Source organism: Pygocentrus nattereri, chromosome 25 (assembly GCF_015220715.1).
Source record: "Pygocentrus nattereri isolate fPygNat1 chromosome 25, fPygNat1.pri, whole genome shotgun sequence".
NCBI lineage: Eukaryota > Metazoa > Chordata > Actinopteri > Characiformes > Serrasalmidae > Pygocentrus > Pygocentrus nattereri.
The window spans coordinates 22,338,654-22,363,634 of NC_051235.1; the positions used below are offsets into that span (position 1 = coordinate 22,338,654).

Genomic DNA, 24,981 nt, shown 5'->3' on the forward strand with positions numbered 1-24,981 from the left:
ACACGCACACACACACACACACAATACTTGACAAACATCCCTTTATTTTTGGCTTTTTCCATTTCTCGGCACTCTCTTTCTCAGCTGCACTGCTACAGCAATTCATTCCAGGGTCTCAAAAAAATCAAGCCTACCATTTTGTTTATTGCTTATTGATTGCGGATCTGTCTTTCATTTCAGGCCTATTATAATTGCTGGCAGGATGCATTTTATATCAAGATATTGAACTGATCATGCAAATGCAATTGAAACCATTTTGCCTCACGCTTTTCCCTTTTTCTGTGTGCTAGTGCAAATGCTTGTGCATGCTATCTTTTACGGCACATTCCATTCTGCTCGGCTTTCCTTAATCCTCATTCTAAAGCTGCCTTTTAAGAGGAATGTTCATATGCTGCACATATGCACGTTTGTGTCATTTGACTTGTGTTCAGGTTTCAGATGGGTGCTGTTTATTATAACTACATTATACTTCAGGGATGTGGGGGTCAGAGTTCCACTCGGGGAGGAATGAAGAGCTTCTGCAGAGCTTGATTTATCTGCTCTATGATAAACTCCAAATAGAGAATGTCCAAGGAATCACTACCTCACCACCAAGGCAGAAGGCTGACAGCGAGCAAGGCCAAGAGAGAGAGAGAGAGAGAGAGAGAGAGAGAGAGAGAGAGAGAGAGAGAGAGAGAGAGAAAGCAACCACCATCAGCCCCCACTCGCCTCCAGTCCCCATACGAACAGAGATAACATCCAGACAGTTGTGTTGTCAGTTGAAAATATGATCTCTGTAGTGGACTGAAGGCACCATATGGTGAAATGTTTTTTTATGGCGCTGACGTGAGTGATGGCTCACTTGGTGGAGCTGGATCGAGCTGGATCGACCCGTATTGAAATCCTCCCTCCTTCCCTCCCTCTCTCCAAAAGAGCATGATGGGCTGTTTTCTGAGTGATAGATGCTCTTGTGTTGTGGTGGGGATATAGGATACTAGAATGATTTGACATTGTCCTGGTCTTCTTAATCAGTGACCAGTCTTCTTCTTCCTTTGATTTTACTCTACAACACACTTATATGATCTCTGTCTCTTTTCCTTTGCCGCTTTCTTTGTAGGTGAGAAGCCCTACAGGTGCCCTCATTGTGACTATGCTGGTACTCAGTCTGCTTCCCTGAAGTATCACCTTGAACGCCACCATCGCGAGCGTCAAAATGGCAATGCCACCTCTACCAACCACCCCCCATCTTCTGATCACAAGGATGACCACAGCAAGACCAGCAGTGGCAGTGGGGTCTTTGCACGGCCTGATGTCTTGCGCGGAGTGTTCAAAGGGATGATGCCCTCCAGCATTGATTTCCGAGGAGGCCAGGTGCTCCCACACCAGTGGGCTCCGCCTGGGTTGCTCTCCCCCAGAGACAGAGATCGTGAGAGGGAGCGAGACCGCCACGGACCAGAACCCAACTCTGAAAACATGAAGAGCCCTGAGGGACCAACCACTGGAGGAGACAGCCCAGCCAGCTTCTCAGACCTGGGTAGGGCCTACCAGAGCATGGTGGGAAATGGAGTCAACTTTCAAGGGTCTCTGCAAGCCTTCATGGACAGTTTTGTACTAAGTTCCATGAAGAAGGAGAAAGAGATACGGGAAAGTCAGCTGCATGGCCAGCACTTTAGCCTGGACAACACTGAGCACAAGATCAAGAGAGCCAGTGATGGAAATCAGGACGAGAATCCTGGTGATGTCAAGCCGGCCGAGGGTGGCCGTTCCCAGTACGAGCCACTGGACCTCTCAGTTAGGCCTGAAGCAGGAACCCTACCGGGAGCTTCTATCACCATCCAAGACAATGTGGCTTGGCATGGCTGCCTGTTCTGCTCCTTCACCACTGCCTCTGTTGAGCTGATGGCCCTTCACCTGCAAGCCAACCACCTAGGCAAAGCTAAGCATGGCCAAGGCAAAGAAGCTAAAGAGCACCTTCTAGGCGAATCTTCTCATACAGGCAAAAGCTCTGGCTTGATTCCTCCTCCTCCTCCAGGCCTTCTCCATTTGCATGAGGGTCCCACTTCTAGAGAGCGAGAGTCAGAGTCTGGAGAGTTGAAGAGCCAGGCTGGTTGGTCCAACCACTTGGAGCAAAACCTACATGGAGCCTCCATGAGCACATTCTCCAGTGACTTCTACAAGCCCTTTGGCCCCATATATGATGGCACCTCCAGGGGGCCTGCTGGATACTTGGATCAGCAGACAAATCAGACTAGTGATGTGGGTGGTCAGGATGAGCTCTCTGACAAGGCTTCCTGTAGTGAGATGGAAGCATCTGAGGAACGGGGAGGTCAGTCTGAAGATGATGAAGCAGGCCGTGAAGAGTCATCATCCAACCCCACCACCACAGAGCGACAGACACACTCTGATGATGAAGAACAAGAGGCAGAGGAGGAAGAAGAGATGGAGGTGGGTGACATGGAAGATGAAGATCATGGGGCCATTCGGATGCATCCTGAATCTCCATTGTCTGGGAAGGATGCTCCAAGAGCAAAGATGTCCATGGGAGCCCAGGGTCCTGGTCCATCTCCTACTCAACCACTTTCCGTAGAGAAGCAGTGGCAGCAGCAACAGCAGCCTGGTTTGAGTCTGCTCTCCCCAGCCAGTGGTCCTCCTGGCCTGCTGAAGCCTGAGCAGGCCCACCTAGAGCACCAGATGAACATGCTGTCTGTCCTGCGGGCCTACAGCTCTGAGAACCTTGCAGCCTTCAATGGAGGCCTGACCAGCAACTCCAATGGAGGAGGCAGTGGAAGCAGCTCCAGCATGAAGAGAAGTGACCCCTCCGGTGAGTGATCCATCACCCTCTTTAAAGCCTCAGAACATTTGTATAGACACACGTTCTGCAGCAGTACAAATTATGCTAGGCACATCTTGCACCGCAGAGTTTTCTTAGTGCAATCCAAATTGCAGTGTTGTACATTTGCACCATAAGGTTGCACGTAGCAACCTTCATGCACAATATCACTCCTCTCGCCACCAGCAAACCAATAAGACCCTCTCAGTAGAAAAGCAAGATTTGCTTTTGAGTGATTTCAACCTTATTTCAAGCAAGTTTAGAGACCATCAGGCCGACAAGCAGCAACATATTAATCTTTATTACTATTTTATATTACCCGAGCTCCAGCCCTTCTCCTTCCCTCCCTCCCTTCCTCCCTCCCCTGACTGGGATTAAAGGTGTCTGCTTTAGAGCCGAGCAGGACCTCCGCTCCCCGTGTCATCGCAGACACACAGCACTTAACTATCTTAGCTTTCATAAGACCTCTCCCTAAAGCCCATTACTTTATAAGAACCAAAGATCTATGGCCCTGTGAAAAATGAACTGTCAGCTTTCATGACTCTGCGAACGTTACTGGCCCTCCTTGAGACTACCGTGTTTCACTATGCCCTTTCAGACATTTCAGTGATAGAAAACTGCAAATGAAAAAATACTGGGTGAATTGAACTTGTAGCACAAGTCGGTCTGAAGTAGTTTAAGGTAAGTGAGTACTACAGCCTGTGGAATTTTGCTTCTGGGTATTTCTTTTCCCTCTCAAATATCAGGCAGGTATTTCTAGCAGTTAATGTTATTCATTTTGCTGGAATAAAACTGTCTGCCAATATAATGTATGTATATTCCATTTTGCTCTCTGTCTTAATATATTATTCATTAAGAGCAGAGTCTAATTTTCAAGCGGCGTATTGAGACACATGCTCTTAGTTTAGAAGCTTTACATTAGTGTTATTGCTTCTAGTCGGCAAACACGGAGGAGCAAGGCAGACATTTTATTTTTGCTCCAAGGAAACTTACTGCAAATAGATGTAAGATTAAGGAGAAGGGAAGAAAGGCATATTTCTAAGAGACTTGTTTTATTAAGCAGCTTCATTCGCACAAATATGCCTTAATACTTTTTTTGTTCTTTTTAATGCTGAACATTTGGATGGTTTGTTTAAGATACTGTACTTTGCGCTTGTATTGTGCATTGTGCTTGATTAGTAAACAGGAATTAATCAACGCTGACTACGATATAAGGCGGAAATGGAGCGATTATGCCTGCATTGTTGCAGACCCTTCATTGTTCTTCATTAGAGGTGTTTTGATATAGGAAGTGTATGCAAGTGAAGATTACATGTAGAGTTTTGTTATTCCGTAAAATTTGGGTCACTATTCGTCATTCCTGTCGAGTGAATGTGAGTCAGTCACGCTCACGTCAGTAGAAGTGGCAGGGATTCTGAGTCAATAAGTGCATCACAGGACAACAGCTAACTTTCAGAGTTGTGATAATGCACAGACGTGAAGCAGATGAAAAGACTGGAGCGGTTACCATATATTTCTCCAAAAGGAAAGGGTTTTTTTTTTTGGTTCAAAGTGAGTTAGGGTGTGTGGAAAGTAATGAGAATGTGGATAGGTCAGTGTTGTCTCTCATGTCGAACGAGGAGCTGTTGTACAGTAGGGAAAGCGGTGGAATGAGAGTGGTGTGCATTTCATTTTCTTCCGTCAAAACAGTTTACATTAACAATTAATGCTGCTTTTGACCTTTCAATTATGGAAAATATGTCTGTCATGGAGGAACCTGTTGAATTTTTAATATTCAGAAGGGGTCATTCACTGGGCTGAAAATGAATGCCAGTTTTTTGTCTGCATGGTGAATGTCTCGTGTTGTAATATCCTCCTTTAATCAAAAGACATTTGAAAAGTGCCCTTGTGACGTACACTCCTCCTGCCACAACGGCGAGAGACTGACCTTTAGAGATAAGGCTTTGTCTCTAGAACAAAAGTTTTTTTGTTGAGCTTTTTTAAAAGCTTGACTCTGCCCATTTGGTGCTGGTGGTCAGAGGCACGTGTGGCAGTGACGTGCACTGGGACAGTGTAGACACGTCTGAGGAATATATACAGTAAACACATAGAACAAGAGGCACAAACAAGGCACAGTTTATTCATTGCTAGGAGATGTGTACTAGTGTTAGCAATAGGCTTGGCACTTCAGCTTTGCAGTGCGTGGGTGTAAGTGAGTGTGAAAGGGAGTAAAAGAAAAAACAAAATAGAAAAACAGACTGTGCCTCATACACCTCTCTTACTCTTACTATAACTCATTCCAGCAAGCACAGCTGGACAAAGCTGGACAAAGCTGGACAAAGGCACCCCAATCAAAACCACTGACGTATCTCACAAGGTTCAACCACAGTAGCACAATAGCAAGCAAATACAACAGTCAATAGACATTTAATACTGACCAACAAGTATTCCACTTATACAGTCCACAAGCATTAGAAGTAAATCAATATGAACCGTAACTAAATATAGAGTGAAGAATATAAGAAGAATATATGGATCATTCTACCAGATTCAGAGTTGAAAATATATTTCAGACTTTTAACTGACTTGGACTGATTAACTGACTATTTCTGATATAAAGGTTTGGGTCTTTCACTTTTTATTTTATTGCTCTGTTTTAAAACATTAGATGATAAAAAAGGTGTATATATATATATATATATATATATATATATATATATATATATACGTTCTTATATGTTATATATATATATATGTTCTTTTCTACTAGGAAAAAAACTAATCAAGGTACACAATTGGACCTTGAAAGCATGGTTGCACCTTTGAAGATACATTTACATTGTTTGTACCTTGAAGAACAAAACAGCACCTTTATTTCTGACAGTGCAACACTATCATGTTGTTACCAAAATTACCAAACGGTTTGATAGTGACTGTTTTGGCTAGTCATAGCTTTGAACAGTTGTACACATAAAATGATAATTATTTTTATTTTATTCATAATTACTTGAAAACAACAGTATCTAACTGCTCACCATGTGACTAAGAGGGACCAGGATATAGTCTCAATTCCTGTTCTAAAAGGCAGGGTGTGGCTAAAATAAGGCTCCACATATGGAATAAAGTCTTAGTGTTTTGTTAATGACATGAAAATGAGGGACAGCATTTAAAAAAAAATATATATATATATATTTTTTTTTTTTATATATTAAAGAAACTCATTATAAATCAAAATCTCTCAACTTCACTTTAAAAGATATCAAAATGACAGACATTGAGATAAAGGTTTCATTTTGAGGGTTAGAGTTTGGGACAGCTATGTTTTTTGGTAAAAATATGTAAAAATATTAGCGTATAGTTTCTTTTCAATGCTGCTTGTTTTTACACCAGCTGTCCATCACATTTAAAGAACATTTAATCACAAATGAACCAATAGAAATGGTGCATTAATGGATGTCAATGTTAGGTCACTTTTTCCTTGTCCTGTTAACTTTTCTCACAACAGTGATTGTGTACAGGTGTTGTTGCCCCTATTTTCTATTTTGTCCAGATTTTTAGAAATAACAGTAAAACTGTCTTTATCATGATGTCCTTACCATACAGTATTGTCACAGTAAAGGCACTCTCACTGGTTTTCAGTAAAACAGCATAGCATGCTACATTAGCTTTTGCAGCTACCTTTGAATTCCAATTTTTTAAAAATCCTATAATCTGTACAGTAAGGACATGCAAAAAAAATATTGATTATGAATAAAAAAATACTTTAATTTCCTGTTAATCCACAGACATCTTCATTTAGTTTCCCACACTTTTTTTTCTTTTGGTCTTTGGTTAACTTATGTTTCGACCCAAGCTGCATTTCTTTAGTTTGTGGGAAAAAAAAGTCATTGTGGCAGAATGAGCATTAAATGGGGGACAATATTTATTTTATATTTATAAAAAAATGCTTTAAAAAGGTACTTTTGTCATTTTTTAAGCATTTGAAGATTGAAATCACAGGTGTGGGACATGAACAAAACTGGTATTTTGACCCAAAACGAGTGTCATAAATGACATTAGTTCATTAAATTTACTAACAATTTGAATGTGTTATGACACTAATAACATATTTTTCTTTGCACTATGCTCAAAATATCAAATAATTTTCAGGGACATGTAGTTGCAGAAACACTCATATATATATATATATATATATATATATATATATATTCTGTACATTCTTTTTCTTCATTGTGCATTGTGGGAAGGTATTATGTATTGTAGATGACTATGGATATGCACTCCTCTGACCGCAGTACCCTGAGGCTCCTTACGCAGAATTAGGCGTAACCTATCTGCTGCAGTTATTTGCAGTATGGAGAGAGGCGGGGGTTAGACCCTCTCTAAAATTTCAATTCAAATGAGGCAAAATGTGATTAGCTAAGACATTTTTCATTGAGTTTGTATGCAAATAGACCATACATCATTAATATTTGAAAATGTTGAATACAATCTGTGTAGGTGTCCATGTCTGAGCTTAGCAGGCAATTGAGTGGCGTTAAAGTGATTCTTCAGATTTATGCATTTATGTGCAGAGTAGATACTACATCATACAGCAGGCTGCTTATATAGTGTTCTTCTTAATAGTGTATGGGTCCCTCTTTCTCTGTCTGTCTCCCTGGTGCTCTCTATCTCACACACACACACACACACACACACACACACACACACACACACACACACACACACACACACACACACACACACACACAAGCACAAGCAGATGAAAAGTTCTCTTATTTGCATCCGGTGCATGCATGCTGTGTGAGTAGGCATTTAGATGATGGTAATTGTTAACACCACCTCATATATAACACAAAGCATATTAATCAAAAGAATCTCTACAGCTTGGTGCTGAGTTCTCTCTGATGCCTCTGCCTAGTTGTAGTCCAGTCGATTAGACATATATTGTTCAGATCTCTTAATGGCTGCGTTCTATTGTGTTGGGGAGCCTTTGTGTAAGGCTATCATATAATCAATACCCAATTGTGTCAGTGGTATATCTTTATGTATACAATCTGCAACTTTTTTTGTTTTGTTTAGGGTCTAAAGTAAAACTCTGTACATGACAGCCACTATACCAAGAAGTTCATATTTTTAAAGATTTAATACTATGATGATATATGGTACCTCATATATCAAATACGATGCATGAAAGAAAAGCTTGCCAAAACCATAGAGCCACTGATTGGAGCGTTAATGAATCCAGCTGTTAAAATAAATACATTTCACCCAAGCTTGAAGATAAGAAAGGGAGCTAATGTTTACTGTATGCATATGCTGTTCATTGTAACTGTTCATTGTAAAGAGAAAGAGTTTAATGTATAAGATTATTCTCACCTTTAACATGACGTGTATCACTGTTGTCGTGAGAAAACCTTTTATCTTCAAAATGGTAACTTTACAAGAAAAGGAAAACACACACACACACACACACACACACACACATATATATATATATATATATATATGTGTGTGTGTGTGTGTGTGTGTGTGTGTGTGTGTGTGTGTGTATGTGTGAAAAGAACCTATTAAAGGCTTAAGAAACATAATATAAAGTTTCTATATCAGTTTAAAGGTTCTTCCAAGAGTGTCTCATTTACAAAAATGGTTCTTTAAAAAACCATCAACTTTAAGGTTTTTAGGGAACTAAAAGTAGTTCTTCTATCGTATGCGTCATGAGAAGAGGTCTTTTTGGAACTTTTATTATTAAAACTGTACAGTGCTTTAGGAAAATATTCAAATCATCTATGACATTTAACTATGATGTATTTTATATAATACAATACAAAACAAGTATTTTATAAAGAGCTTGTTCAAATGTCTGTTCAAATTTGAGGGTGTCTGCAAGTCACTTTAAATACCATAGGTTTTTTATAGGTGACAGGTAAGTAGAGCTCAAATGAGGTCTACCATTATACTAAAACAAAATCCACGGTGTGGTAGCCTAATCCTAGGCTTAATTTTTGTCTGTCATAGTGGCCTACATTGGCTAACAGAAAAAAAGCGATCTCTGATAGGTATAGTGAAGTGCCACTCAGAGCAATGGAGAGTTAGAGAGAGAGATACAGATGAGATCATTGGTGTTCTCTCGTGTCAGTGTTTACTCGTTCTCACTCCATCCCTCTCCCACAGCTCTCCAGGCCACTCTGCCCTCGCCCCGCTGCTGCTGTTGTTGTTGTCGTTGTCATTGCTGCTGTTGTTGTTGATTGCTAGGTAAACCGTTATCTCGATTTGCCCTCGCCAGCTCCATTAGGCGCAGTGAAAAATGCCCCTGCTTTTGTCTCTCTCTCATGCTTACACTTGACTCTGCTAGTGTATGTGTGTGTGTAAAGGATGTACTGGCACACATGGACAGATCGCAGAACAGGGCCTGTTTCTTAAACTTAGGTCAAAGAATTGCCATTTTTGACTACATAAAATCCAGCTCTGTTCTGCATTTATATTCTTGTTTTGGTATGAATTTATTATTCTAATTGTGTTACACGAATGCCTCAATTACAGGCTTAAAACTATAATTGTGGTACTTCTTTGTAATGCTTCTATGTCATCGGTTAGATTCTGCACCGATTCAAGTTTAACCAGTCACGCTGCTGTTTATCTATCTATGCCAACCTATCATAGGATTCTAGGAACAAAATAAACATGCCGTATTATCTCAAAGGAGAATTCTGCTGATTTTTTTTTTATATGTCTGAATAGTTAAGTCGTTGAGATGTTAAAGAAAATCATTCAGAGTGGTTTGATGTGAAATGGTCCATTGCAGAGAAACCCATTCAGATTTGCTTTATGGTGGTGGTGATAGGAAGCAGGGGTCACAATGTCTACATTGCAAATACATGTTATTAACTGTTCAACATGACCTCCATATGTCTTATGAGTTTTATAAATAAATTGTGTTAAAAAAAATGTCATATGCCGAAATCTTATTTCAATACTATCGTAAACCAGTGTCTCTAGCATCAGGCAGCATATTGATAACTATTTCATGTAACACATTTCCCTATGAAGATGACTTTGTAGACATTAAGTCTTCAGATGTCTGGTTCCTATCACCATCACTATTAACACTTCTGACCTGATAAGATTCTCAAGAATGGCAAATTCACATCAAACCAGTCTGGATCACTTTACAACTTGGCAATTGAATCACACAGACATTTTCAAACATTATGAAAAATGTGAATTCCACTTCAATAGCAGCATAGTTACAGTGAGTGAGTACTGTGAAACAAGTGAGGCACTAAGATTGCAAAAAGTGATGCTCTGTGTTTCCTTGATTCAAACATGCACATTTCTAACATATAATACATCAACACAATTTAGCTTTTCAGTTTACTTAATTTTAGCAATAATTGTAATGTAAAACATGCGTGAAACTATTTGCAATGATTGCAATGAAAAATATGAATGTAACTGGAAAATATGAAAATCTCACTGCTGTCAGAACTAAACCTTGTATCTCCAAAATGATAACTCTACAGGAGAAGGAAAAAACATACTATAAAAAATAATCTGAAATTGTGCACTAACATTTGGGGAATAATGCCTTTCTGTTCTTTGCAGAGGGTGTGATAACGTACTAAATCAGCAAAACATGGAATTTGTTATTGTACATTTTTTCATGCAGCTGTTTATGTAGAAATTATCACATTTGAATCATTACATTTGGGGCATTACTGTTCTCCAGTGTTCTATGCTTAGTTCCACCATAAGGTCAGGACTAAGTGGAGGTGATGGTTCAGGCTGTGCCTGGGATGAGGTCAGTTGCTGTGGCATGCTGTGGCATAAGCACTGGCTGCTTTTTTTTTTTTTTTTAACAGTTTGTGTGAGGTCCTGGCACCTCCATCAGAGGAACACTTTCAAATGTTTACCGCTAGGAACTAGAGGGTGCCACTTTTGCCACCCAATCAAGACATTCCTAGAGCTACGGCAGCAGAGAGAGAGAGAGAGAGAGAGAGAGAGAGAGAGAGGGCAAAGGGGGGCTCAGGTTGGGGGGCTGTATCTTCTGTCTAATGATCCTAGTTCATAAGGCCATGACACCCCCTGGTGGAAAAGCGGTGAACCCTGTCCCCATTCTCTCCAGTTCACTCAAGGAGAATGACAGATGAGCAGTGAATGAGAGAGAAAGACAGAGAGGGAGAGAGAGAGTGATGGAGGGAGATGCACACACTTGAGAAAGAGAGAGAGAGGGAGAGAGAAAGTGGGGGAATAAGTCATGTAAAAAGAGAAAGGGTTATAGGAGATGCAAGGGAAGACAGACATATCGGGAGCAGACATAGAGACTGATGCATTAATATACAGGGGGGAGAAGGAGTGAGACTGGGAAAGACATAAAGGATCCTTTTCCTTTCTCTCTCTCTCTCTCTCTCTCTCTCTCTCTCTCTCTCTTTTTTTTTTTAAAGAGAAGAATCTCCCTCCGGGTTTATCAATTTTCAGTGGCTCTTGAATACATCATTGCACGCTTACTGAGTTCAAGTGCTCCAGTGCAAAAGCTCAAGCGCTAAAAAGGAGACAGTAAATCCACAGCATTTGTCAAGCCCACAAACTACACTGTAAAAAAAAAGAATGGAAAAGTAGAAAACCACAGAGGCGTAAATGTACTGAAGGAATTTGTGGCATTTTCTTGCTTCTCGATACTGCCAATCTACTTGCCAGCGCACATACTACTTTTTATGTGTGTGTGTGTATCTTGGGAAGCAGAGGGGGGGGTCGGTGGTTAGTTGTCTCTTTACTTGTAAGCGGTGTTCATGTCACTAGTGGCCAATTATCACTGTCAGAAGGCTGTGGGATCAGACTCTCTCCCTTTACAGGTCACGACCCCAGCCTGGTGCAGGTCAGAGACAGTGCTGTGTTTTCTGCTAGACTGTCAGCCTCTAGTCTCTCTCTCTCTCCCTCTCTCTCTCTCTCTCTCTCTCTCTCTCTTTGTCTTTTTCTCACTGTGCATATATTCAGTTTATATATAAGTGTATGTTTATGTTCTTTCTTTCTTTCTTTCTTTCTTTCTTTCTTTCTTTCTTTCTTTCTTTCTTTCTTTTCTTTTTTCTTCTCCCCCTCTCTCTTCTTCTCTCTTTCTCTCTTCTTCTTCTCTCTTACCTCACTCTTTCACTAGCTGTTTCTTTCTCACTCTCAGCATTTCTTGCTTCTTTCTCTGATCTGACTCACTTCCCTGTCTCATTCCTTTTTCTTCTCTTTCTCCTCCATCTCTCTCTCTCTCTCTCTCTCTCTCTCTCTCTCTCTCTCTCTCTCTCTCTCTCTTTTACAGTACTCAGTGAATGTGGTACTAAAAGCCTCATATGTGTAGGTCCCTCTGAACAGGTCCTTTAAAGCTATTATGATAATTAAAAACATATGGTGCCTGTGCCAGGCGGAGTGTGCTCACAGATGCAAAGGATCAGAGGCGGCATTAGATCTTCCTTTACTTTCTCCTCGCACCCTGAAGTGAGAACAGAGAGACACATGCCACGCACACACATAAACACGCACACAAATACACACATGCCAACACACACACATTCACACCACGCTGTACATACATGCACAGCACAGTGTGCACACAAGCGCTATTACTTGGATGTGTGTAGTACACTTGAATGAATGCACTGACTGGCTAAGCACGCTCTCAAGACTGGTTGAGAGAGGCGTGCTTAAATCCTTGTTCGTACAGTACTGTGCAAATGTCAGAGACCACCCTTCATTTATTTAGTTTTCAGGCAAAATGGCCATTGAGTAGAACTTATTTGATTTTGAGGAATATGTGATTCAATATTGAGGAACAAGTGAAAAAAACAGGAGTTTCCAACACTGGAGTTCAAATAAATGTTTAACGGATACAGAGAAAATGGATCTCCTACCAACTGTGCAAGACCTGGTGGACCACCAAACTGTCCCCATCAGGCACTTAAAGCACTTAAAGCTTTTATCTTCTTTAAATAAGACTCATAGCACTGAGTTGTCTTCTTACCATTTAAAGAATGTGCAGAAACACTTTAGGAACTGAAGCAAGAGTGGAATCTGATTTTATCCTATTCAAAGATAAAAGCTTTAAGTGCTTGTTTCCTGATGGAGACAGTTTGGTGGTCCACCAGGTCTTGCACAGTTGGTAGGAGACCCATTTTCTCACTATCTGTTAACCATTTATTTGAACTCCAGTGCTGAAAGCTCCTGTTTTTCACTTGTTCCTCAACATCGAATCACATATTCCTCAAAATCAAGTGCTACTCAGTGGCCATTTTGCTTGAAAACGAAATAAATGAAGGGTGGTCTCTGACTTCTGCACAGTGCTGTATGTATGCCATACATTTGAATACATTTCCAGTATCTGCTCAGCAAATACAAAATGCTGTAAGCTAGAAATGCAAAGCAAAGAAACACTCACAGGTACAGAAATTGAATTATACACACAAACACACAACTTCATTATTGCCTGTTCTTGTCATCTTAACGGCTTGCTCAATTTACTACCCAGTAATTACCACAGTCTCCTAATTCACAGACAAGTAGAGCTGTTAGAGAGAAAGAGACAGATAGAGAGAGAGAAAAGAGAGAGAGAAAGATTAGTCAAAACAAAAATATTTTTTGATTTCTTCTTTGTTGTTGTTTTTATTTTCCCTTCGTTTCTCACTGTCATCTCCCTCGCGGTGAAAAGAAATATGCCGACTTAAAACGTGGTGCTAGGATGCAACTTGATAATTGCCAGTAATAGTGTCCTCATCAGGTGGCTAATTAGCTGTAATATGGCTTGTGTTAGAGTGCTAGCATCCACACAGCCACTGCTCAGGCTACTGCGGAGAGCTGGGACCAGCCTGTCGCACACTGATGATGCGTGCGGCCTGAGGGTCAGTGAGTACATGTGTATGTGCACATAATCTACGATAAGCAGTCTATGGGCAGGTTTTTAATCTTTATCTCCTCATATTTGAGGTCAGAATGGGGTTGCATTTGGGGGACAGGCAAATATGATTGTTCAAAGGGCCCATATCGTGTTTTTTTATGTAGTATGTAAACCACAGTATTGTAGTAATGTAGTGTTTAATTACCGTTACATGTTCAAAGCATACCAATCACTAAACAGTTAAGACAGTCTGCAAAAAGAGGCTCTTTTTTATTTTTGTTTTTGTGATAATCATATTCACATATGTTCAGCTATTCTGTCTATAGCAGTTTTGCCCTGCTCACTCAGAATTTTTGTTTTTGTGATGTCACAACTACATCAGTCATGCACTGCCCACTTATGCTCAGAATTTTTGTAGATCACATTCATATATTCACTTAGATAAACTAAAGCAGTTTAGCTTCACCCATTTATGCTTTGAATTTTGTTTCTGTGACATCACAGTTACATATATTTGCCCTTCGAGACTACAGTAGTTTACCCCTGCCCATTCTTTTTGAAGTAAAGTTTCAGCCTGGGTCAATATAAATCAGCTAATCAGAACAGAGCTCATTTACATATATTAGTCTTAAAGGCATAGTAACAAAACTAGCCTGTTTAATTCCAGTGGATGAATTTAGGTTGGAAAAAGGTTATAAAAATATTACAAATTAGTATATGGCATATATATGGTTTTAATGTCTTACAACAGACTTCAGGGATTGGGAAATAAAATGCCAGAAAAACGAAGGATGAGCCCTTTAATTTGTAAGGTCAAAAAGCGTGATATGGAGTTATTTTACTGCATTGTCAGACAATAGTAGCGTTTACCTGGTCATATCATTATCCTTAGCCTATTCTACTCATGTCTGCCAGTAAGAACAGTGTCAGCCTTAGAGCAGACTATTGTGCTACATTTAAAACCTGTCAAACACTCTTATTGTAGTCTAAAGGCAAACTCCTGACAAGGCACATCAGGCCGTTCCCTTCTTCTCCCACGCCTCTCCCTTCTCACAGCACACTGCCAGAGGGAACTGCTCTCTCTCTCTCTCTCTCTCTCTCTCTCTCTCTCTCTCCAGCTCTCTTCGAAGCGACAGACAGTGTTTGTGCCTCTCCTCTCCGCACATTGTGTGGAGTGCGAGGCGCCGCTTGTCGGGTGAAGGCAAGGCGCTATTTTCACATTTTCAATATTACCATTTTAACTAGCACCAAGGTGAATTAACACCTTGTCACTCAGTCGAGCAAATACTAGTTTCAAAGAGCAATTAATTGTAATAGCTGTTGTCAAGCCCACTGGATGGTTACCTGTTGCGCTCCCTCCGCAGCTGTGCGAAGCTCTAAAAATATTTTTCCCTTGCTAATTTCCCCTGATATCAACTTCTGCTGGGGCGGTGAAAGCCTTTGAAAAAGGCCTCATAATCTTCATCTTTCTCCCTCTCTCACTCTCACTCTGTCTAATACCTTGATGATGTGGGCTTCATCATTTCTGGCAGGGAGGAAAAAAAGAAGTCAATGAATAAAGTATCAGGTTCCACCCTGAAAAGAAAGGAAAAGGAATATTCAATGCTAATGACAGCAAAACAATTATGCTATTCATGATATTAGAGGGGAAAACAGACCTTGGGAGATGGGAAAAGAGAATATTCTCACCGATACTGTAATCACAGCATGCTGTTGTAGATGCCTGTGTATCGCCTGTCAGAATTCCTTTTTTTTCTTCTTTTTTTTTACCATTTATAAACGTCAGCTGTCCTTTATACTGTGTGAATGTTTCACGATGAAGGGACCAATATAAATAGCCCAGAATTATTTAGAATATAATCATGTTACTCTGTAAAAAATGGTTTTCCAGTTAAAACTAAAAAAATATTTTGTGTGGTAACTGGATTTATTTAACTCAGGTCAATACTTTGAATGACGCAAACATCATTTTTGTTTAGATGAACAAAAGTGATACTTTACACCAAATCAAACCTCAAAAACACTTCAAATCAGCGTTTTGTTATGACATTAATGATATGTGTTTTGACTTGTCCATGTTTATTTTTATTTATTTATGTTTTATATCATTTCAAAGTGTCAGCTGAATGGACCAATAGAAATAGTCCAAAAATATATGTAAAAAAATCATGTTACATTAGCATATTATAAAGAGTTGGAGATATGAGGTTTTGTTATGACATTGATCAACTATGCATATAATGCAAATTTGAATTTTTCAGATTTTTTATGCAGTTTGAAACTGCTAGTTGCTCTTTAGATTGTATGAATATTTCATGGTGGACCAATAGAGTAGTAAAAAAATGACCTGCCATAAAATCTTATTATGTAAATGTGAAGTTAAGAATGCTTTTCCTTCTCCTATAAACTTACAATTTCAGAGAAATGAGGATTTTTACATCATCGATGATGTCATGCCATGTCATTACCATATTACCATGCTGCCTTATGTGGTATCAAAATGTCTTTTTGTTTTTTTTTTGTTTTCTTTCACTTTGGAAAAACATCCCTTTACATTGTGTCAAGAACTCATCACCAATAGAAATGATCCAGAATTAATTTGTGAATCTCACCACATTGACGTACATTAGCGTTAAGGACGTTTCTTCCTTTGACCTGAAAGTTGCCAATTAGATATGAGATTTTTTTAGGACGAATGTAGTGTGATTACATTAACATATTATTCCTGTCATATCAAAACACTGTAGCTGAACTTTTCACAATTAAAAAATTTCAGCTTCCTTTTACATTGTGTAAAAACTTCTTGATGAATGGACCAAGAGAAATCTAAAATGACTCCTTATGTAAAATCTTATTACATTAATGTACATTGAAGTGAAGAAGGTTTTAATACAGCACTGACAACATGTACATGCAGTGCAATGTGATATAATAACATTTTCAGTGTCATATCAAAGACTTCTATTTGCAACTTCATTTTTTCAAAGAATTATATTATTACGTAATTTGAAATGCCATCTGTCTTTTACATTGTATGAACATTGACTAATAGAAGTGGTCCAACATGACTTAGATAATAATATAATCTTGTTGCATTGAGTCACATTAAAAGATAGCAGCATTCATTCCTCTCTCCTGTATGGTTACTATTTCGGAGATGCAATATTTTGTTGCGACACCCGCGAGTTATTCTTCATAGGCTGGCCCTGTGACCCAGTACGGTTTGATATAATTTAGCGGCTGCTCTCTTTATTTCCGAGTTTGTTTTTCCCAGCGCTGGCGCCGCCGACTTTGTTCGGTTTGAAATATTCCTCTTAGCTCCACGACTCCACTCCTCAGGCGCTCTTAGATGTAAGGATGCAGTCTCAGAGGGCTTGTTCTGATAAAATAACACTTCCTGCCAGTGCACAGGTACACCTGGCACACGCATATACTTACACACAAAATAATCATGCTTGCACACACCGCACGCCAAAGAGTAATGAGCGAATATGCCCCAACTTCAATGCGATGAGGAAGTGCGGGTGCAGGAACATAGTCTAAAAAAACCACAACTATGTCAACTTTTATTTTGTCTTTTATTCCACATCAATGGTAGGCGAACGGCGCAAAGTTAATAAAACAAAACAAACAGCACACGGAAGCCGAGGCAGCAGCGACAGGGGTGTGTTTTGAGAGGTAGTGCAGCAATTACAGACAAAATGTGTCTTGTGCTTCCATGTACTGGCTGTCGTGCAAAGGAAGAGCTGGTCCAATAAGCCATGTTTGATTTAAACATCAAAAGGAGAAGAAGGGGAGAAAAAAAAAAGTTCCTCTAAAGAATGAAGGGAGGAAAAAACTGCATATAGAAATAAGCCAAAAACATTATACCATTAGCTGTTAAAAAATGCACTTAATTCCTCTGTAGAGATGGAAATAAATAGCACGCGCTCGCGCATTGTTCCGTGCAAATCCCGTCGACTGGATTTAGAATGCTGTATTGTTTATTAGGGAAATATGGGGGGAGGTGGGAGAGCTCTTGTTCTAATTGCAGTAATTTAATCAGGATTAGAAAAGGTTACCTGGATGAGGCGACACAGCAAGGACACAGATGCTTTAAGATCCACAAATACACACATACAACTAGATGTTATGCATTTATTGCTTATAAAAATGATCTTCTATTTATTTTTTTTCTCCTGCATTCTCCATGACGCCAGCTCTGGCAACAATGCCACTCTTCTTTGCATTAGTAAACAAAATGTTCTATTGTTTCTGCCTCTGTCTTTCTCTCTCTCTCTCTCTCTCTCTCTCTCTCTCTCTCTCTCTCTCTCTCTCTCTCTCTCTCTCGATTTCTGTCTCTTTCCCTTTCTCACTCTTTTTCTCTCCAAGCCTTGTTAAATAGGAAGCAAAAAGAATCCATTTTAATCTGATTAATAACTTAGTTGATCACATATAACCTAATTTTCATTCAGTGCTGCCCTTGTCCGCAGAGTCATGTACGAAATGACCTTTGAGTCGCCACGGCAACCATAAAGCACAATAAGCACCATTGTGCTGTCAAAAAAGCTGAAGATGTTTTACATCATTGCAAAAAATTTTATGTGACTCTTTTTCATCCCTTTTTTTTTCTCTTTTTCTTCAAATGTGATGCTTCCCACAAAAGGCCACCTTCCAATTGAGGGGCCATTAGGGGCGAGACTCGAGTTTCGCAGGGCTTTAGGAGATGGGAACAACTTTTCCCGTGCTTTCACAGTAATATGAATCGTCCTTTTAAAACAGATATGGTTACATATTAGTTTTGAAAGGTACAGTAACTGCCTCCAACAGAAGGTCTTTTGTGTCCACACAAACTCAATAACTGGCTCTTAATCCCATTTTACTTCGCTCACTCCCTCACCGACACACACACTCGCACACAAACAAACAGAAAAACTCGCAGTGTGACGGAGCACTGGCGCTTTAAGGTATTAGAACTGAAGTGAATTTGAGGCTGAAGGATTCCTAATCTCGGTCAGAGGCTCTTTGAATGTGACGTCTTTCACCTTTCGCCTCCTCCTGGCTCTAGTTCACAGCATAGCATTCAGATGTTATTTTCGGTTCTGTCATAAAGATAAATCTGAATGTGTTTTACTGGTATGATTAGCAGTTTCAAAGGAAATCTAGTGAGATTTAATTACAAACAGAAAAGGAAAAAAAATGAGCGGACACACACATGCATACGCACTCACTCACGGAGTCCCGCTCACACAAACAGGAAATGTGAATGAAATATTTATGAAGTGGGCTGATGACTGCATTCACCCATATGTTTCATCACTGCTGCAGTTTACAGGCAGCACGCTAATGTGATGAATTTCCAACACACAGAAAAAGAAGGCTGTTACTAGAAATGAGTAATAATAATATTCATAATCATCATCACCATGATCATCACCTTAAATATTAATAATAACAATAATAATCACAATAATGAAGTGACGCTATTTGAAGGCTACCTACAGAGGGACTTTGTAACACATGCATAAGCGCTGAATAACATTTTTATAAAGCAGTACTTAAGTATTTATGAATAGCTTATGCTAGATGGTTTTATGAAGTAAATGACATTGCACTGACAAGGGACCTTAACAAAGGAGTACAACTTTATTTGAACAATACCTATATAGACTAATACATGCTTGAGTATTTATATACAGTCTAAAATCATTAGTTGCAAGATGGCCCAAGATATTTTATGAAGTCAATTACATTGTATAGATATAAGGGCCCTTAAACTTAAGTGTAACACTTTATTTGAAGAGTACCTTCATAACACATGCAAAAGCAATGAATAACATATGTATAAAACAATAAATTGAGTGTTTATGAATAGTGTATGCCAATGTTTTATGTAACTGACACTGTACTGACATAAACACCAGTGTAACACTGCATATAGAGGGACTTCATAACACATGCATAACCATTACTTCTGTATTTCAAAAGCAATATTAGAGTACTTTTGTATAGCCTATGTTAGTGTTCACAAGACGGCATGAGTTGTTTATCTTACAATGCTTTCATGTAGTAACGGACAGTACTGACTCATTCCCTTTATTTTCTTTCGTTTATTTTTGTGTGGGTTGTGCCTGCAGTTCATTTTAAACAAAATTTTAAATCCATTAGTGAACACAGTTCAATAAAATTGTTATAAATGGTAAATATACCACTTTAGTTAGAGGGCATTATACTGTTTTGTGTTGTGAAACATTGAAAGTTGTCTATGAAGAATATATGTAAGCTTTTATAAGCATAAATGTTACTTTTTAAGTATGTTATTCAGTACTTATGCATGCTATGGAGTACCAGTGTAGGAAGCCTTCAAATACAGTGTGACCAGTAATAATAATTATAATAATAATAATTCTTGCTGCTTACTTTAATTCAATTAATAAGCACTAAGCAGTAAACGAATGTTTGTCTGGCGCCTGATGGCCATGTGATCATTCCTTGTTTACTCTTCCTCTTCCTGTCCTCTTCCTTTGGAAAACTTGTTTTGCTATTTAATTATCTGTCCTGGAAAGGCAAGGCGCTCAACAAAGATGAATTTTTCGGCATGATTCAGTGGGCAGCAACTCTTGTAAAATCATGTCCAGTGCGCCGCAGTTTCCAGAAATTGTAGGAACTTTATAGTTTATAGTTTTTATTAGAGCCGGCAGGGGGAGGAAAAAAAAAAGGTTTGAGGGCTTAAGCAGTGGATTAACACCATACTTTAAGATAAATCTTTTTTAATGTGTAACTTCATCCCCGCTCATTCTGGGAAAGCTCTCTTATTACCCACTTTATATCACCCTTTGTGACCCATTTTCCCTCCAACTTTAAGCGCAGCGCCTTTTTTTCTGACAATCCACCACTCTTTTCTGCTGCCAGCTACACAAACACATTCCTTAAGCTTTTAAACACAGAACAATGGACAAGCACATAGCTGAGCACATTAATGCTTTTGTAAATGGAGAGAGAGAGAGAGGCAGAAAAAAAAAGCAAGAAGAAAAGAGATAAGCAGAGCTTGGCTGCGCTGGCCTCGCTCCCTCGCTCTCGCACCATCCCTCCATCTCTCTCTATCCATCCTGTCCAAAAAAAACGAGAGGAAAGAAGGGAAATCTCCTCTCTCCATCGTCAAATCCACGCTGATCGGAATGCGGCAGACAAACGTCGTACTCAGTCGCCAGTCCCTAATTGACTGCACAAGGATTGGTCACACTTTTAAGTAGCGTCCCATAATGGATTTCCATGTTTGTTGCGCTTTTAACTGCCGCTGCAAATGAAAGGCAAAATGTCTCTTTATTAGCAAAAACAACAGCTCTCTCTTTTTTCCCCCCACTCTCTCCGAGAAGACGATGGCTGCCACCATGCTCCCTGTTTGTTTTTTGCAAGGTCAACTCAGGCTGACAGTTGACAAACGATCTCAAGATGGCCGCATCATCTGTCCTGTGTTTTTTTTCTTCTTTTTTGAGGGGTGGGGTGGGGGGATTTAGGGGATGATAAGATGAATGCCATGTATATTTGCCATGTATTGTGCCATGTACTTTTTATCCAGACTGATTTTCTGCTCGAAGCTCTTATCAGTTTTGGATGGAGCTCTGTGTGGGCAGGTTGAAGGAGTGATTTTTCACGGTGTGGAAGAAGTTGCGCTCTCTCGCTCACAGGCCCTGCGACTGCCTCAAATCTTTCTGATCTGGACTTATCCTGTTCCTGCATCTTGGCACGGTGTGGTGATTCAGTATTATAGACAAGCTGGTCATCAGATGGGAGTTGGGTTTATTTCTGTGTCTTTCCCCCCCTCAACACCCTCCCTCCCCTCTTGCTGGCATCTCATCCAAGTTATGTCTCATTTTTTTGTTTTTATTTATTTATTATTATTTTTTTTCTTCCTGGTGGACAGCTCCAACAGAATGCCTGAGAACTCAGTGTCCTTGGGAACAGAACTTTTCGTTTTAATAATTTGATTGATTATTTTTTCTCCTGCTTGCTATTGTTTATCTTGATGTTTCCACAATTTTTCCCCAATCATTATTTGCGTTTACAGTGGGAGGGGGGCGGGGGGAGTGAAAAACGTCAACAGTGATGGCCACTTCAACAGTGGTAACAAAACGCAAAATACGTTTTAATTACTTGAGTTTTTTCCGTTGTTGTTGTTTTTAACGTCGTTGTCATCTCAGAGACAATACTCCCCTGCTTGTGATGTTCTTATTATGGTCTCTTTTGAGTGCCTGTTCACTGCAGGTAGTCCCCCCCCTCCCCACCTCAGCCAAACAACGCCCACCCTTTCAGCACTCCACCATATCTTGTTTTTCATAATGTTTAATTGCATTAAGAGATGTGTCATGGAGGAAAGAGAGAGAGAAAGAGAGAGAGAGAGAGAGAGAGAGAAAGAGAGAACGAATCAGACGAGGTGTCATCGCTTTTTAAAACACAATTAGGTAACACCTCGTCAGGGGTTCTGTCTGCTTGTGGTTGACAAGCGCGTGAATGTTAGCAGTAACAGCGTCACTGATGCACACGCTGTTGCAGATGCTTGACGAGGTGCTTGTTAAGTGTCTGACAGGTGATTCTCATACTCACCCTCACCTGTCCACACGCACACACGTCCTGATCACCAGTACTCAACTCATCCCACTACTCCAGTCCAAACCATTCTGCGGAGATGTATTTACTCTGTAAATGTATACATCGCTTTGTTCACTTCTATTTAAAGAGCCTGTATCTTGGAAAACAGAATTTTCTTGATTTTTATCAAATAAAAAAAGTTTGATGTAGTATATAAAGTTTCAAAAAGTAGCTTCTGCTCTGTATAGTCCATATATGCAAAAATTCCCATTTGTAAATATGTTATAGCATATTAAAGATATAATTTGATCATATGATAGACAGTAAAGTTCTCAAACATGAATCTGAATCTGAATGCATGTGGATGCGAGTGTGTAGGAGGGGGGTCTTTAACACTAATGAAGCATTTTCACATGAATCTCTTTTTCTCCCTCATCTTTCACTTCAACTTCTTCTTCATGTGACAAAATGAAAAGGCTTCTCGTTAATTTGAAAAACAACATTCAGCAACTTTTATCAAAAGTGAGCGAACAAGCGGGCAAAGGCAGCGGGGAGGGAACTTTTTGTTTTCTTTTGCTTTTCTGTTCTTCTTTTCTTTTTTTTTCTTCTTCTCAAAAGCGCCGATGTTTAGTTGTGGAGTTCCGATTTGAAAGACTGTCAACTTGAAACCACTGTCATTTCATCAATGAGGAGGAAGATGATGGTAATGATGATGATGATTATCCCAGTGATGATGATGAAGATGATGATGAGACGGCGCAGGAGCAACGTTTTAGCGTGCTGCCCATCTGCCTGATTAAAACGCTCTTGCTTATCAGTGTATTCACTTACACACCCGTCTGGACGGAAATAGATGGGGGAAGGGGGAGGGTGGGGAGGGAAAAGTTAGAGAGATGTGCTACGGCCTGATTTGGTTAGTGCAACATGATAATATCCAAATAGACACTTTATGAAAAATGATGCGCTCGGCTCATTAAAAAGCTGTCCAGCCTAATGCCATGGATCGGCCCGTGGAACATTGGGGGCCATTGGCTTTTTGCTTTGAATGCAGAGACAGCAGTATCGGATAATACACCTTGGAGCTGACACAAGGAGACAAAGCATGGAGAGGAAAAGTAATGATCATATACAAATATCAATAGGAAAGAGGGTCAATGCTAAAGAAGACATATGGCTATTGATGTTTGAATAACAGTAGCGTCGAGCAATGAGAAAGAGAGAGAAAAAACTGTTATAGGTTCGCTTGTGCAGACGAAAAGGGGAGGATAAGAAGAAACAGTAGAAATGGTTAATGGAAAACACCTCAGAGGCACACAAATCAAGCTGAGGGTAAGATAAAAAATAATAATAAATAAATAAAATACACGCTTTCTATGCCTTGTGAACAAAACCACAAATAAATATATAATCAGTTAGTATTATGCATGTTTGCTCTGAAAGGCATTATCTGCCTGGCATTGCCTTCTCAAGAAAAAGAACATTTGACAGTGCAACTCCCCACTGAAAAAAGAAAAAAAGAAGAAGAGAGGAAAAGTTATGACTTCAAAAGTGTTTACTCGCCGTATTTTTTAATTTGTCTGGGCATATGCAGTTTATTTGCATTTCAAATATGTGTATTTGAAGCAGGTGGTTTAAATGCCAAGATGCGAATTGATGACAATCACCTCTACCATAAGCGTCAAGGGAGCTGTACTCGCGGCTGACATTAAAACTAAACGAACAGCGGCTAAACAAACACATGAAAATGGAACTCTTTTAGCAGCCCCCTCCTTCTCAGCAGCCCACTTTACCCCCGCATCTGCATTTTTCATGTTAATATTCATGTACATTTAAATATCAGCCGCATATAGAGCTGGAGAGACAGCTGTGCATTTAAACAGAATTATACTTTGCCTTGGCAAAAAAAAGAAAGGAAGAGAAGAAGTAAAGGAGTATAAACTCCCCACTTTGGCAATAAATTTATTCAGCCGTGAACAACGTCAAATACACCCTCCCTGCACGTAACCCGCCTGGTTTCATCGCTTCCATATTCATTTCTGTAATTTACAGTAAATCCAATAGCTGTCAATCATGAATTAAAAACTCCAAATTTACAACGGGAGGAAACAGCTGCTTCTACGTTTACAGCAAGACCACTCTAAAATATTAAAGACATGTCACCCAGCTCGGCGCGGCCCTACATCTGTGGCCATCTGTTTTCTATTAAAACATTACACCCAAAAAAACATCGCTATTTCCACGCTTTTAGATCAGCCCAGGAAAGCAAGAGTGACAGTGTAAAACCTCCCAACGTGATTAGCTCGTATGTGCAGCCCCTTCGCCGAGCGGCGGCGGAAGAATAAAAGCGATAGACGTGTTTACACAAGACAGCGAAAGGAGAGGAGGTCATGTTTTAAGTGACACGGTCTCTGGTCTGATGGGAGAGAGAGAGAAGGGTGGGCGAGTGTGTATGTGTGTGACAAGTGAGCAGCAAAGATGGAATAAATTCTGAGACATTTGAGGCCTTGATTTGGGGGGGGGGGGGCGGGGGGGGGGGGGTTGAAAGTAGAAATGGGTGGGGGGTGAAAAAAGGTTAAATAAAAGGAGAGAGAGAATCTAAAGAATAAAAGAAATGACTGAACAAGAGAAAGAGAGTGAAAAGAAAGATGGACTGAAATAGAGAGAAGTAGAAAAGAAAGAGAGACTAAGAGAGAAACAGATTAAAAAGAAGGAAAGCTAAACAGAGGGATTTAAAGAAAGACTCATAAGAGAG

The 24,981-nt window shown here is 39.8% G+C and overlaps 1 protein-coding gene across 7 annotated transcripts in view; it reads left to right on the forward strand.

The window, feature by feature from the left end:
• znf536 (zinc finger protein 536) overlaps positions 1-24,981 on the forward strand; it is a 252,111-nt gene that overhangs the window by 171,871 nt on the left and 55,259 nt on the right. For all 7 annotated transcript variants that reach the window (XM_017703620.2, XM_037534421.1, XM_017703619.2 and 4 more), the window contains one exon: positions 1,097-2,800. In XM_017703620.2, the coding sequence (XP_017559109.1) occupies positions 1,097-2,800 (1,704 nt within the window). The remainder of the gene's footprint in view (positions 1-1,096; positions 2,801-24,981) is intronic.